Source organism: Cervus canadensis, chromosome 5 (genome assembly GCF_019320065.1).
Source record: "Cervus canadensis isolate Bull #8, Minnesota chromosome 5, ASM1932006v1, whole genome shotgun sequence".
Taxonomy (NCBI): Eukaryota; Metazoa; Chordata; class Mammalia; order Artiodactyla; family Cervidae; genus Cervus; species Cervus canadensis.
Genome location: NC_057390.1, coordinates 91,435,907 through 91,451,897, shown reverse-complemented (window position 1 = coordinate 91,451,897; position 15,991 = coordinate 91,435,907). Strand labels below are relative to the sequence as shown.

Sequence of the window (15,991 nt, the reverse complement as noted above, 5' to 3'; positions counted from 1 at the left end):
AGTTGATTGTACAGTAGTATCTTTTAATATGCATATGGTACAGTGCCAGACATCTTTCATGTGTGGTTGGGCTCACCCCTTTCCAGAAGGATCCAGACAGTAAAGGTGTACATGCAAAGTCACAACCTGTCTGGTAAAAAAAAAACCAACAAAAAAACATGCTTTTGGTGTAGCAGTTTGCTTCAAATGTGTGCCTTTAGATGACGTGTCTGTCATGTGCGTCATTGGGCACGTCTCTCTGCCTTGGCGTGTTTTCTTGGTACTCTGTACTGAGTTTGTAAGCTCCTGAAGGTCAGGAACCCTGCCTTCTCCTCAAAAGTGTCCCTTCCCAATCCAGCATGCTGCAGGCATGGGGTCAGGAGTCACAGACTGCATGGCTGACTGATCTGTACACACACACACACACGTCCCCTCCAAGCACAGGCACTCCTGAGCCTACTTTGAGAAGTGGCGCCGGAGTTCCAGGACCAGAGGCTGTTCCCATCCAGCAGATAAACCTGCTTTAGGGTGAGGGGCACGTGTCAGAGGTGAGTGCAGGACTGTTCCTTCCTTCTCCGCTTCTCCAGTGCAGTTACCCTTCTGATCATAAAAGTAAACATGCCCCTTGTCAGCCGGGGCCAGGCTCGGAACTCACCCAGGTATCAAGAGGACTTAAACCCCCAAATGGGATGTGAATTTACACTGTCAGAGAGTGGGAGGTCAGTGCGAGAAGCATTAGTGCGTTGAGCCAGCTCCAGCTGTCTGCGTCTTGAACAAAATTAATATGAGGAAATTGACAAGCCCTGCTGGTTATTCCATAGCTTTAAGACCTCTACTAAAATCCTATCATCTCATCTGCCCATTATTAACATTTCAGCAAAATATAAAGTTTTCATTAATCTCCCACAGCAAATTTAGGAGTGAAAACTGGCACTTGTTTGAGCTTTTAGGACTACATTAGCTGGTGTATTAAACAAAATATGTCATTCTTCAGTAGCTTCTGCAAGAAGCTAAATCAATTTCCAGCCATATTTATGCACCACTTTATCTAAAAGCATCTGAATTATCATTTACAGCTAAGATGCTTTATTAGCAGCTGGCATTGAAATTGCTCAGTAAAAAATTATATGTCACGTTATAGTAATTTTTAAATTGGTTTTAATCCAACATCATAAAATGTAAAACTCTTAAGTATGGTTTTTTAAAAAAATAATTGGCATTTTAGCATAAATGAGCTGTTACCTCTTTCCAAATCAAATACCTGCAATATTTAGAAAATACTAATTAGTAAAGAAAACAGAAGTTCTTGAGCTAGGTTGTATCTAATAATGGCATTTTTCTCAGAAAAGATGGCTTTCAGTGATTTAAAACATGAAAGAATTTTAGTGTTTCTCCAAAATTCTCAATTTAGGAGGTTCTAAAATAGAAATAAACACATCTTGGCAGTTCTGTTTTAGTAAAAGGTATATTTAGAGAAAGTGAATAACTATTCAATACTTTAATTTCTCCTTTTGGCTTGGAATGTGCATATTACTAGGGAAACCATATGATCCCAACATCTCTATCCAAAATCACAAGTTTTCCAGAGAGAGAGGGGGCAGGGTTACCTAATGGGCCTTCTTGCAAAGGTTGAGTGCCACTGTGTCTGTCCTAGCAATGTGATGTTGGTTAAGTCATGAAACCTCTCTGATCCTGAGGATATAGTGCTTGGTATTCATCCAGTAGATTGCTATTGAGCTCTTGCTTTATTCTGTACGTGGTAGCACTAGCAGGGTCTGGGCGACGGTGTTTAATAAAGCAATCACTCTGTCTCTGCTCTTGGGGTTACAGTCTAATGGCAGAGACGGGCGATTACTATCTGTGATAAATAACCTGAAGGGAAATGCAGGGTGCAGTGACAGGAGCAGCTGAGCTAGACTCAGGATTCCTTGGAGTGTCGCTTGAGCTAAGCTCATCAGAGGGATGAGGAGGAGGCCTGGAGGAACAGAACGGGAGGGAGCAGAAAGGGGAGAAGGATGACTTGGGCAGAGAGGGCAAAATGTGGACCATGTCCAAGGCATCCAGTGAGTGCTGAGACTTAAAGGTGAGGCTGCAGCCTTTCTGAGTGGAGTGCATCATTGTAGGTGCTAGGATGGTCCAGGCTGGCAAGAGTTGTCGTGTTTGGAAATAGAACATCCAATTCCTAATAAATCAGTTCAATGTGAAGGCATCAGAAGCCAGCTTTGACTTAAAAGCCTGCCCTGTAAACAATAACTGTGGGAAGGAAAGTGTGTAATTGGCAGGCATAATAGAATTTTCCAGTTTTATGCCCAAACCTAGAGTTTTACATTCCTCCAACCCTGTGCCAAGGAATTCTCTCATGGTTTCCCTGTGGACCCCGCTCTGGGTTCTCATCACAAGGCCTCGGGCGCCCCACTCTGGTTGGCCTTTTCTAGACAGGTGCGTCCTCCCCGCAGCAGCTGCGCATTCAGAGGACCACATTCCAGACTTGGTAGTAGGGGGTGACAAGAGTTAGTTTAGCTTTGCTTGTATGACCTGGGCCGTATGACTTTGCCTCCACAGCCTTGGCTTCTTCATCTGTATGATATGAAAATTCTAGGAACTTCCTGCCAGGTTGTCTTGAGACTTGAATGCATGTGTGAAGTACTCGGCGCCATGCCTGATGCTTGAGAACTTCCATGTACTATTAATAGCTATCATCATTATTATTGATTTGTTTAGCAGAACTTAGTGAGAGCATGCCAGTTGCCTGTCCTGCTTGCAGGAGAAGATGTAGAGATGAATAAGAAACTTCACTTATCCTCACAAAGCTTCCAATTTAAGAGCAACCACTCAACAATTCTAGTGCAAGGCTGAACGTGATCCACTGTGACAAGAGAATAAAAATAACCATGACTGCTATTTATTACGTGTATTGTATGTTAGATTCTTTCAATACATTTTGATATTCTATGGATGGCAGATTCTAGGGTTCAGAGAAATAGTCACATGTCCAACGTTACTCTTGGAGACAGAGCCAGAAGTTGAGCCCAGGTCTTCCTGGCTCCAGAGTCCAGTATAAACCAGCTGCTATGGAATTCAGGGAGAGCTGGAATCTGACTAGCCTGGGCAGAGTTTTGACAGAAGGGATGTTCTAGGCCAAGGGTACCACATGAGCAAAGGCCCAGAAGTAGAGAAACCTGGACTGTACACAGTCTGAGGAGTTTGAGAATTGCTTAGAGAAGGTATGTGTGAAAAGTGCCAAGTAGGAAGCTTTTGTTTCAGGAAGACTGGACATCCTTGATTGCTTGACTGAAAAGAGTGTGCTTCATTCAGGAGGCCTTGGGAAGCCAGGGAGGATTTCTGAGCTCCAGTCTTCTTATTTGTCCCCAGTATCTGAGTATTTGGTGTGCACAAAGCTCTGACTAGACGTTTGATGAGTGAGTAACTGATCAAAGCTTTAGAAAGACAAACTGGAAAGTCCTGTAGGAGCTGGATTGCTGAGGAGCCTGATGGCCAGGAGGCCACTGACTGCCACGGCCATCTGGGTGTAAGCAGGCTTGTAGCTGAACCAGTGGAGGCTGTGGGCCATGGGACACGGAGCTGATAAACTGATGGTTTGAGAATCTTGGAAAGGACAAGGATTCTTCAAGGAGCATGGATTACTCTTATAATCACGAAAATTATTAGAAAAAGAAGCAAGAATCTGAGTAACCGCGTTTTTGTGACTTGGACTTACTCTTGTGGAGACAGAGCTTCTGGTGAGCAGGAGTTTTTCTGCCCTCTGTATGGCTGCCGGTCTGCCAAGGGGCTGCCACAGAACAAGGCAGTGTTTGTGGAATTAATTGTTGAGTGATTAATATGTTACCGTTCTCTGTTTACTGGAATGGCATTATTAAGTCATCGCTCAGCCTTTTCTTTTCCAAATTAAATAGCCCATATTATTTTAATTTATCCCAAAGCATTTTAAAGCAGACACCATTTGCCAAGCCTCATGTATCTTTATGTGTTAAACTGCTTTTTCCTCCCCAGGTTCAAGGGCAGACGGGGTTTTCGAGGAGGATTCGCAGATTGACATAGCTACAGTGCAGGATATGTTGAGCAGCCACCACTACAAGTCATTCAAAGTCAGCATGATCCACAGACTCCGCTTCACGACCGACGTCCAGTTAGGTAAGTGCGTGGACAGATGACAGACTTTCTGTAAGTGGTCAATGTCGAAATAGGGAGAGGAACAATTTGCCGCTTTTGTGTGACCTGAATGACGAACGGCAATTTGTTTTCAGAGCAAATGTTGAAACAATGAAATTTAAAGTCACTCCTTTTTGCCGCCTGAGTGCTCTATCTTGTCTTCTTTTTTATGAAGCAGAAGATTAGAAATAGAACTAACTTGAGACTCTTTTCAAACTGATTGACTTTTGTGGAGTTCCATAATTTCCATTCTATAATTTTCTCACATCCTCTCCTTAGAACTGCTTTGTAACATCGCCACTTGCCTGTTCTCATTCCGTGAATTCATTGCTGTTCATTCATGCCTTTATTCAGGAGGCTTTTTTTAATGATCTCAGAAGCTATATTTGGATCCTCACCAGATAATCTGGAACTAAAATTCAGTTAATATGTGGGGTTAATTTGTTTCCATGAAGCACTGAATTTCTATTATGACTTAAACCTAACAGGAGTAGAAAAAGTGCCATGGTTGTCAACATGATGTGAACACCACACCATCTTCATCCTCCTCATGGCTGTTACCTAGAGGTATCCTCACGTGTGAGTGCTTTACGTGTGTTACTAACCTACCTAAAATATAGGTACTTTTACTGTCTCCATCTGACAGAGAAGGTATTAAATAGATGAGGTGCAGAGAGGTGACGTCTCATGCCCACACTCACACAGCAGGTGGTTTCAGGGAAGAATCCTGGTCTGGCCAATGTGAGTGCCCCTGTTTCCTAACAGAGGACGACAGGAGGGGGGCAATAGGTACAGGTGCCAGGCCTTCTCAGTCGGGGAGCTGGCCTCTCCCTGGGCTCTGCTGGGACCTCAGCCACACCACCCCTGCCTGGGCATCCTTTACTTCATGTGCAAAGGGAGAAAGCTTGAATTCTAACTCTAAGACTCATGAATGTTCTATTTCTCAGAAAGGTTTCATATGTGTCTCATAATAAAACCTTTTCTTACATGGGCATTAGTCCAGCTAATGTGTAATAAGTCTCAAAAATCTCTCAAATATCTCTTACCAGCTTGACTGACAGGAGCTTGAAGTAAGCTGACAGTAGCTTAGTAATTAAGAGATGAGCATTGGAATCACATCTGGTTTAAACTGTGACTCTGTCAACAACCAGCCATATTAGGCAATGTCTTAATTTTTCTGAGCCTCGATTCTGTTCTGTTTAAATGAGAGTGTGAGTGTGCCAGCTTCTTAGCATTACTGTGGGGAACAAGTCAGATACTCCATCGAGCTTATTAGCCAAGGCCTGGCAGTTGGTAGACCTTCTTAAGAAAGATCTGTTAGTGGAGATGCAACATAGTGGAAACTTGGAGGACAGACTCAAGAGTTAGAAGTCTCGGTTCAAACCCTGACTCATTCGTTAGCTATATCAACACAGGCAAGTGATGCAAAGCTATAGTCTCCTCATTTGTAAGATGAATAGTCTCTATCTCACAGATGGGGTGATTGTGGGGACCAAATGTCTTATCACACATGGAATACTTAGAAAGGCACCTGGCACATAGCAAGTGCTCAATAAACATCAGCTTCTAAGATGATGGTGATTATGACAGACTAAATAGAGAAATTAGCACCAGTATCTTAGAGTCAGAACACACAGAACCCATCTTCTTTCCCCCTCTGTAGACCTCTTTATCCCTCCTCACAAAAAACCTCCAAAATGGTACAAAAGGCTTATTTAATGTTGATTGTTAAAACATAAAGTTCTTCAGTGTTTTTCTTCCTAAAGGTGCTTTTTCTGGTATCTCTCACAGAAGTAAAAATAATGAGGTGGCTCAAAAACAAGCCAGAAAGGGGGTGAAAGTACATGCTGAATGGTTCCGTCTATATAATGTTCAAAAATACACAAAGATAATCTGTAGACGTAATGACAGTGGTTATCCAAGGCTGAAGAGACTGCAGTGACTGGAGGGGATGCATCTGGGGTGCTGGTAAAGCTCTGTTTCTTGGTCCGGGTGCTGATTACATGATTTCTGTAGACTTGGTGGGAAAGTCAGGTTTTATATAGTCTTAGGATTTATGCACTTTCTGTTTGTATATCCTCAATTAAAAGTTTGTGAAGATAAGAGTGCTACTCAGACATCGTGCTTGCCTGCAGTTCTTTCCCAGTAACAGAAGGTCTGCTTTTTCTGAGTGGTTCTAACTTTAAGAAGCCCAGTAACTAGCCTGACTGCAGATAGAGGTCCAGGGTACAAGACAGGGATCCTCCCAGGCGAGCATAATCAGCAAACCCATTCCTGCTGTCTCCCCAGGTGGAAAGCAGTGCCTTGGAAAGATAACCGATAGTGTGGATTTCTTTCCCCAAAGTTTTTCTGAAAGGTAAAAGCCAAACTTGAATTTATGAGATTCTGATCTGTATATTAATCCAAAGGGAAAAGCTCACAAAAGGATCTGTGCAAAGACACCCAACTCTGCAGGGAACAGTGGGTTTGAATCCCAGCTTTACCGCTTACCTGCAGCCTAATCTTAGGCAAGTTCCTTCCTCTTTCAGTCTTCATGTTTGACATTTATGAAGTGGGAATTATAATGTTTACCTTTCAAGACTGTGTATGAAAGCGGCCCACAGAAGTTTATTTTAATGTTATCATTGTCATTAACATTTATTTTATTTATTACTTTCTCTCCTGGTCCACCATCTTCAAAGTATTTAACCAGATCACTCAGATTAGGTAGTGGCTCTGTTGGCGAGGGGCTTCCCTTGTGGCTCAGCTGGTAAAGAATCTGCCTGCAATGCAGGAGACCTGGGTTCGATCCCTAGGTTAGGAAGATCCCCTGGAGAATGGAAAGGCTACCCACTCCACTAATCTGGCCTGGAGAATTCCATGGACTGTACAGTCCATAGGGTCGCAAAGAGTTGGACACGACTGAATGACTTTCACTTTCACTTTCTATTGGCAGTGTCATGGTGCGGACTTGTCAGGTAGGCATGGATGATGCTGGTAACACAGGTATCTCTCTATAGAGCATTGGTTCTCAGAAGCCAGATGACTGGGAAGCTGGTCGTGGTCACCTCTGGATGCTTCCAGTGACACCCATAGCGCCCTCTGGTGGAGAGTCACAACTGAGGCACTTCTAAAATAGGTATCAGAGCATTTGTTTCCATTATGAATCTAAATTTAGCCTTTAGCATTATAAGCAAAGGCTTCATTAATTAATCTTAAGCACAATAATTTTGTGACAGTCGGATAACCATGCCCATGAGTACTATATCATGCAGTGAATAAGTCCACTTCCTATTCCCATGCACATGAATTCAGATACACACTTCCTCCTTGGAAAGCAAATGGTAACACCCTCTCATTCTCACAACAACAACAACAAAAGCCTGCACGCAGCAGTCCGGAAATTCTTCCTTTCTGAAACAGAATCAACTGCGAAGTTCAGGGCAGCACACACTGTTTATGAGCAGTCAAGTGAGCAGCTGGATTCTGAGATCAGTAAATAATTTATTTTATTTCAACTGACTAGCCAGGTGCTTCAGATCTTTCCTGACACTGATGGATGGTCTCCTCCGCTCGTCCATCCTGTGTCAGTGAGAGCAGAGATTTCACTTGCCCCCCGTGGCAAGTTCTTCTAAGCAGTAAGTGTCTGTGTGCGGCATTCACCCAGCAGCGCTGCCGATCCCAGAGAAGACCAGCCGTCCGCTCTGAGTGAGTGGTACCTGAGAACATGTTGCCGCGACTCGGTGTCCCCGAGCTCCATGGTGCCATGACAGCGGCCTGCCTCCCGATCGAGGAGCAGGGGCCGATGTTCTAGTTTCACCATCTGCCACTTGTCTCTGCAAAAGTCAGGGGATAAGAGACTCAGATTTTGATCTGCAAGACCCCAAATTCAATCGATTTTCCACCAGACTTTTATATGAATGAAAAACTATTGGAGGCCTTTCATGAAACTTGGGGCAACAATCTAATTTTTTTTATATAATATTAACAAGAAAAATTATAATTTTTAAAGTGAAGTGAAAGTCACTCAGTCATGTCCGACTCTTTGCAACCCCATGGACTATACAGCCAATGGAATTCTCCAGGCCAGAGTACTGGAGTGGGTAGCCTTTCCCTCCTCCAGGGGAATCTTCCCAACCCAGGGATTGAACCCAGGTCTCCCAGATTGCAGGCAGGTTCTTCACCAGCTGAGCCACACGGGAAGCTCTATAATTTTTAAAAGAAGATATCATTTATCAAATGCTTGCTATATGCCAAACACTGTGCTGGTCATTCTTGCATTGTCTCCTGTGATCATAGGACTTTATTAGATAGTACTGATATTATCTCTGTTTTTTATGTGGGGAAAATGGGGTGTAGGGGAAATGTAGTAAGTAGTGAAGCTGAGATCAGAACCCAGGACTGTCTGAGGCTGAGGCCTGTGGCTAACCACTGGATCCGGCCTTGAAAGCAGATCCTCCTTGCACCAGTTCTGTATTCCTATAACAACGTATGGCATACAGTGAACTTTCACCCCTTTACCATATTTAATCGGCACACCACATTGACAATGCTATTCCCATTTCGTGACAGAAAACTGACACTTGGAGGAGTTAATGAAATCCCGCAATGTATGTAAAGCACTTGGTGCTTATTGGCATTTAGCTGTTACTTAACAAGTACTGTCTTGCCCTCCCCCTCAGCCATCACATACACAGTAGGATATCCATCCCAGTAGCAGAACTGGGACTGAAAGTCAATCCCATACACTCAATCCAGTCCATCACATGACAGATGCCTCAGTCGTTAATAGTGTCCCTTCACCAAGGAAGTGATTACTTGCAGTTGGCCCATTCCAAACATCTGTGCATCCTTCCCTCTTCTCCCTCCCCTAGCACCTTGAGGTCAGTGTCAGGGTAGCGTGTGTGCTGGTAGTCCCTCCTCCATTCACACTGTTGACCAATCCCTGCACCTCTTCCCTCTGGGCACAGACCTGACCCCAGAATCCTTTCCAACACAGCCCAGAAGCAGCACTCACCAATCAGTTGGTGTTGGTTCATAGGCTGAAATCTGTTTGCCATCCTTGCTCTACCAACCCAGAAAACTCACCAGACAAAGCCATCATGCTTGACCGTGCCTATATTTCCCAAAAACAGTTTTGGATTTTTTTTTTTTCATCTTGTCTACTTCCCTTCCACGTTGGGCCTCAAAGCACAGATACCCTTTAAGCGTAGACCTTGCTTGAACTTATACCAAGTTGAGATTTTTTTCCCATTAACTTGAGATCCTGTATGCTTGACCACAGGATCGGGCACCAAGACATGGCTGCTACCCACACATCCCAAGGCTGGCAGGTTGAAGTAGGTTTGGGGAAATTGACTCTACAAGCATTAAAAGGTGGACTTCCTTGATGGTCCAGTGGTTAAGACTCTGAACTTCCACCGCAGGGGGCACAGGTTCCATCCCTGGTTGGGGAACTAAGATCATGTTTGCCACATGGTATAGTCAAAAAGTTAAAGAAAAGGGTCAGATGGCGAATGCCAGCCATGATCTATGAAGCCATGGTATACTATCAATAAGCTCTTATTAGCTGGCTAACAGAAACTGAATTAATTATGACACACCAGCCAAGGGGCCGCCAATAAACCCATGTAAGAATCAAGACAGGCAAGGCCTCTCGTTTACATGGTACCCTAAAGCAGCAGTTCCTACCATGACCGTGTATCAGAATCACCAACTCCTGGCCTCGTCCCAGATCTGTTGGCTCAGAATCTCTTCATAATTGTGGGGTTTGGGAAATGCAGTCTCACAGTATTCAAAGGACTTTCTTACCCCTTATCTCTTTGTCCAAGGCTTGTTTTTACTGATTGGGCAGGTCAGCCTGGTTTTCCCAGCACAGGGTCTCAGGCTGAGAAGTGTTTTGATAGTCGTGCCACTTAGGCTAACTTGAGCCCTTCACTTCTTAATTGTCAGTGTTGCCCATCTCCACATCGCTAAAAGAATATGTTACTGAACATATACTATACCACGAATTCCATCCATGTCATTATTGTGTAAGATTATAAAATAACCTCTTCCAAAAGTTTCCATGGTTACCTCCATTCTCTCTTCATAAAACAGTCCATACGCATAATCATAACACTTGTGGTCACAGTAGTTTGTTAACAGAAGTATTAAGTACAGTAGCACATACCTTAGAGAAACAAAGAGGGCTTCGTCTCAAGCCAGCTCCAGTCAGGTTTATAATGGCTGCCCGGAGCACTGCGCTGAGGTAGCATCTCAGGCTGCATGAGAGCGCCGCGTCAACTCGGTGATTGATTAACAATGTCTGCCCTGGGCCCGAGCGTGATGAGACGCAGCGTGTGTGCCACCTGTTGTCGTTATTTAATCCACTGGTCAGTACCCAAGCCAGACCTCAAGAGAAGACCTTATCACAGTGTCACTTTTAACACATAGCATGCAAACTTAAGAAAGACATTACAACACAGGACTGCCGGAGTGAAATCTGTATCTGTGGCCTGGGCTTATTACTCCTCAGGCTCACTCTGACACTAAAAGTAGTTCATGTGGCTGTTTGAATAAAGTATATGCCCCTGTTACTTTCCGATGGAGTATAGTTCAAGTAATGGCACAATCTGGAAATGTGTGTTAAGAAACGGACTCATCTCCCTTCCATGTTTCCATCTCAGATTAAATACTAAGGAGATAACCCTTCTCCATGCAGGGACACTAAAACGTTCGTGGGGAGACATGCATTGGGCTTAGCTCCAAGATCCCTGGATCCACTGAGTAATTTGAGAATGCAGATTCTAACATTCTAAGTACTCATAACAATAAGCTAGTAACAAATTCTAGTAATAAATGATGATTTTCTTCCTATTGTGGCAACATTTTCTGAACCAAAAGTTGGAACAGAATTTAACAAATCCTAGTGAACCTGAACCTGTGAAGTAGCAGGACAGACACTATCAAGACTTCCTCTGGAAAATGTCTTTACCACATCAGTGCTTAATGCAGTGATCAAGTCAAGGGAAAATCTCCTGACGGAAAATGTCAGAAACTCGAGGGGCTTTTTCTAACTGTATGCTTTCCTCTCCATTCCCAGATCTTCCCTTCTGAGAATCCCTGCTGGGTAATCCAGGATTACTAATGACAATGTGCCAGGCTCCTCAGATGGCTAAGAAATAATTAAAAACTGGAAAAAGTGGATAACCACTGGCATAATGGAAATTAATCAGAATCAGATAGATGAAAGTTGACCAAGGTTCCATATTCTTTTTACCACTTCCTCATCCTTGGCACTTGAGCACCACCAGTGTACTGAGCATGGGGAAGATCTGATGTTTCCTCATTCTGCAAGTGATTAATTATAAAATTCTCTCAAGAAACAATATTACTGCTTCCTCACATTTAAGTTCACATGAGTTTTATTTGCCAAGTCGCTTCAGTCGTGTCTGACTCTTTGCAGTCCTTTGGACTGTAGCCCACCAGGCTTCTCTATCTGTGGGATTCTCCAGGCAAGAATACTGGAGTGGGTTGCCATGCCCTCCTCCAGGGAATCCTCCCCACCCAGGGAGCAAGTATTGGCAGGCAGGTTCTTTACCACTAACGCCCCATGGGAACCATGTATTTACCAGGAGAATATTTAGTTTGGGAACCTGACCTCCCCAGTATAAAATCTTTGCAACTGCCTCCTCTACAGCGAGAATTGAGACCTCGTCCAAGGATGGGTTTTACTGAGAGTAAGCAGTCCAGGGTCTTGTTTAGGAAGCTCCTTGTGCTGAGTACTGTACTGAGTCCTGCTGCACAGACCTGGTCTCACTCATGGTCAGGCCACCTCTGAGCTTGCATCCCAAGGGTAACGGTCCAGTGAAGTATAGCAGACTTGTTCCCAAGTCTCTGATCATACGTTGAAGTTGGCCGCATTTAGCTCTGGATCCCAAGTGGCTTGGGGATGTTTATCTACTTAAAAGAACCAGTGATCCACTTGATCTCAAGAATGTAAGGTTCTACTGATCTCGTTTTGGATCCCTGATAAATTGTCAGAGACTGTGCATTTTATATTGCAATGCATTTGATCATTATAAAAGTGCATAGAGAGATACACTGGGTCTTTTTAAGCCCCAGCTTATTCATTTGGGGACATGAATTCTTTTGTAGTTTTGTCATTAATGGGTGACATCAGACAAGGTATACCCAGCCCTGAGCCTCAATTTCTTCATATGGAGAATGAAAGTACCAGACTGGGTGATCTCTCAGGTCTCATTAAGCCCAAACAGCCTGTGTATCTGATCCTGTGTGTAAATTCAGAAAAGTTTCAAAGACTTCCCTGCCTGCTCTGCGGATGCTATCGATTGCTATATAGATTTAGCAAAATCCACTCTGGCAAGGAGTTGTTCAGTGGCCCTCCCAGGGGGCTTTTCCAGGCTTTCGAAGGCTATAGGTAACCGAAAGACAAGAGGATTGTAGAACTGTGTAAAAAGCAACTCTGGGATTTAACAGTGGTGGGGCTTTTGTAGTCTCAGATTCACGGTTGTAGGAAATTGATGAATGAACCACAGCTCATGATGTCTAAACAAATAAACAGTAACTCAGGAAATACACTGAGGTATGGAATGTTAAATGCCCTAATTTTTGCCGAACTGCTGTTTCAGCTTCTTGGAAGGGCATTTTAAGTGTGCCCTGAGGGGGGCTGTGCCTTCTAAGAGTCACACATGCCTCTCTGGGACAGTAGGGAACAGCTGAGGGGTCAGAACACACACTGGACTTAGTCCCATAGACCTGGGCTTCAGCCCCAACTTTGCTGTTTACTAACGTGATTCACCCTGGGCAAGTATGTCATTTCACCTTTCCACGGTCATTTTTAGTAGTAATTCTGATACTGATTGAGTCCTTATAATTTCCCAGGCACTCTGCTCTTTTCTACATGCTTAAGCCATTCTACCTTCATGATGCCCTGGAAGTTGGTACTGTTGCTTCCCCATTTTACAAGGGAGGAAGCTCAGGCTCACCGAGGGAGACTGTCACTTTGCCCAGGATAACATCGGCGGATCAAAATCTCCAGATTAATGACCTGGAGACCGTGCAGGGCAGGGGTTCCCTATCACCAGAGTTTCCACAACTTCAGGTGTGAGAATGTTCTTCCTGATTTTGAATTGAACTCTTGGAGGTTGCCAGGAAGAAGTTTGCCCTCTTGGGGATAGGAGGCTATTCCCAGGATTCATAGGGTTGAGGGCATTGGTCTCTGCAATTGAACAGTCATTCTGGATCCTGGTGCTTCCCATACTGGGGTATAGAGTGGGTCCTCGAGAGAATCACCCCCTACCCTCACCCCAGACGAGGGCCTGGCAGGTCCCTTGTTCGTATCCCTCCCGAGGCTCTCCGAGCTCACACTCGTCCTGACCGTCATCTCTTCATCTGTGTCGCATCCCTTAGCCTAGTGCCTGACTCCGGATAACAGCAGTCATGAGAAGTAGTAGTAGGTGTCCCTGTGTATGTGAATCACTCAGTCGTGTCCAACTTTTTGCAACCCCAAGGACTGTAGCCCACCAGGTTCCTCTGCCCATGGGATTCTCCAGGTAAGAATACTGGAGTGGGTAGACATTCCCTTCTCCAGGGAATCTTCCCGACCCAGGGATCAAACTGGCATCTTATGCATTGCAAGCAAATTCTTTACCATCTGAGCCACTAGGGAAGGGCACTAGCTGTGGATTAAGCACTGTTGCAAACACTTTTACAAATCTTATTCATTCAATCCTTATAACAAACCCATGAGGTGGATTCTGTTATTGCCATTTTTTAGCAACTTTCCCAAAATAACAAGAGTTTAAAAAGTAGAGAAGCTGATCCCCAAAGTCAGGATCAGGACTGTCTGACTCCAGAATTCCCTGTCCCTAACCTCTATGCCACTGCCTTGAAATACAAACTGGGCTGCTCCTGCCTTCCTAATAGAGATATGCTGAGCTTGTGATAAGTTGCTACACGTGAAGGGACCCAGCACAGAGATTGTCCAGGGTAGGTGCCCAGTCTATGTTAGCAGAAGTAATGCACAGGGCTAATTTCCTCTTAGGGAAATCTTTCAGTTAGCTAAAACAGACACAGGTCTCCTGGTGATAACTCTAAGGCCTAGGACAAATAGTCTCCCCAGAGAGTTGTATATAAGTTAGAGTTGCATTTTTGTTCATTTTGAGCTGTCTTGTTAAGGAAGGATTTATACACTGGCGTTGATGTAGGACAGCAATCAGGCAGTGTTTTCTGCTTTGACAGTTGGTGTGATAGTTTGCTCCCAGTGAAGTTTGACTCACTGTATCTGGAAGCTGTCAGAAGTGGGAACATGAAAAGGTCATGACGGATGGCTTTGGATAAGTGGGTTGGGGAAGAGAGCTGGTAAAGGAGACGAATGGCCTCCCTTGTTTCCGAGGGAAGGAGCCAGCCCTGGCCGCTTCGGGCCAGCCTGCGTCCTCTCCTCCTCCTCACTGGCCGAGCCTGCTGGAGTGGAGCCTCCCAGGCACCGTCAGTCAGAGTGGCACCCATGTTTGCAGCCCTGTGGGTACCGGAGGACTGCTCGGGGGAGGGCGTCTCCAGTTTAGGATCACTTCTCATCATTACCAATTACAGAATTTAACATAGTCCTTTCCTCTCTTGTTTTCAAAACTGGGAAAGGGTTCTGAATTCTGAAGTAGAAACCAGCCCCCACAAAAAAAAGTCAACTTTTAAAATGATGTTTGTTTTTATTTTGGTGAAATTTCCACTGACCAGAGTTGACTTAACCAGTGAAGCATATCCTTTTGACCTCTTTTCTATAAATATTTTCCCTGTCCTTTCACCTAGCATCATAAGAATTTTTCCAAATCAGAGCTTTTCTTATACATAATTTTTCATGGTTGTATTGTATTCCGACATGGTTGTCTTAACTAGTCCTCTGTTGTTGGCCATTTAAGTTAGAGAAATGTAAACCATCTTTCCCGTCTTTTCTTGGACATATATTTATCATTTGAATTACCTGTTAATCATGCATAAATGACACTTCAAGGAGTGCCTCTGCCTTTCCTTCAGAAGAAAGTGAAATTATTAGTCACTCAGTCATGTCCGACTGACTCTGTGTGACCCCACAGACTGTAGCCCGCCAGGCTCCTCTGTGCATGAGATTCTCCAGACAAGAATGCTGGAGTGGGTTGGCATTTCCTGCTCTAGGGGATCTTCCCAACCCAGGAATCGAACCTGGGTCTCCTGCACTGCAGGCTCATTCTTTACCAGCTGAGCCACCAAGGAAGCCCTTTTCTTCAGAGACTTGACACAAAAGCTTTAACCAAGGAGATCAGAACCATGCTCGGTGGCTGACCGGAAGGACATTGGTAGAACGTCCTGCTTCATTTTGCCACGTATGAACAAAATTAAAGGTGTGCATTTATTGGCACCTTTGACTATTATTTGTTTCTTGGTGAAAATGGAGAGAGAAGACCAAAGACTGGGTGAGGAGCATTGGGGTAGGTCCCACACTCGGGACCCGGATGGCTCTGGGTGTGAACACGGCTTTCCCACTTAAACGCTCCCCAGCCTTAGACCAGCGCCTCCCCCTCTCCTAACACAGGTTATATACAGCACCTCGCCCAGTTCTGGCAGAATAACACTGTGGCGGAGAGGACATGTCCTGGAACCAGCTTACCTGGCTTTCTTCCCATTCCGGCTCTGCCCCTTGGCAGCTGTGTGAACTTGGGCAAGTGACGTCTCCTCCCCATGGTTTCGAGTTCCTCATCTATATAAAATAGAGGAAAACACAGGAACCGACCTCGTAAGGTGGTTGTGAGATTGGCATCAATGCACGCAAGGGGTTCCTACCCTTTCTGGCGCAGAGTCAGTGCCAGTTAATGCCTCACCAGCCTCT

General features: G+C 44.6%; 1 protein-coding gene across 10 annotated transcripts in view; it reads left to right on the top strand.

Annotated features, from left to right (window-relative positions):
• Window positions 1–15,991, top strand: part of MAPKAP1 (MAPK associated protein 1) — a 227,890-nt gene that overhangs the window by 182,289 nt on the left and 29,610 nt on the right. For all 10 annotated transcript variants that reach the window (XM_043469569.1, XM_043469561.1, XM_043469562.1 and 7 more), the window contains one exon: window positions 3,991–4,131. In XM_043469569.1, coding sequence (XP_043325504.1) covers window positions 3,991–4,131 — 141 coding nt within the window. The remainder of the gene's footprint in view (window positions 1–3,990; window positions 4,132–15,991) is intronic.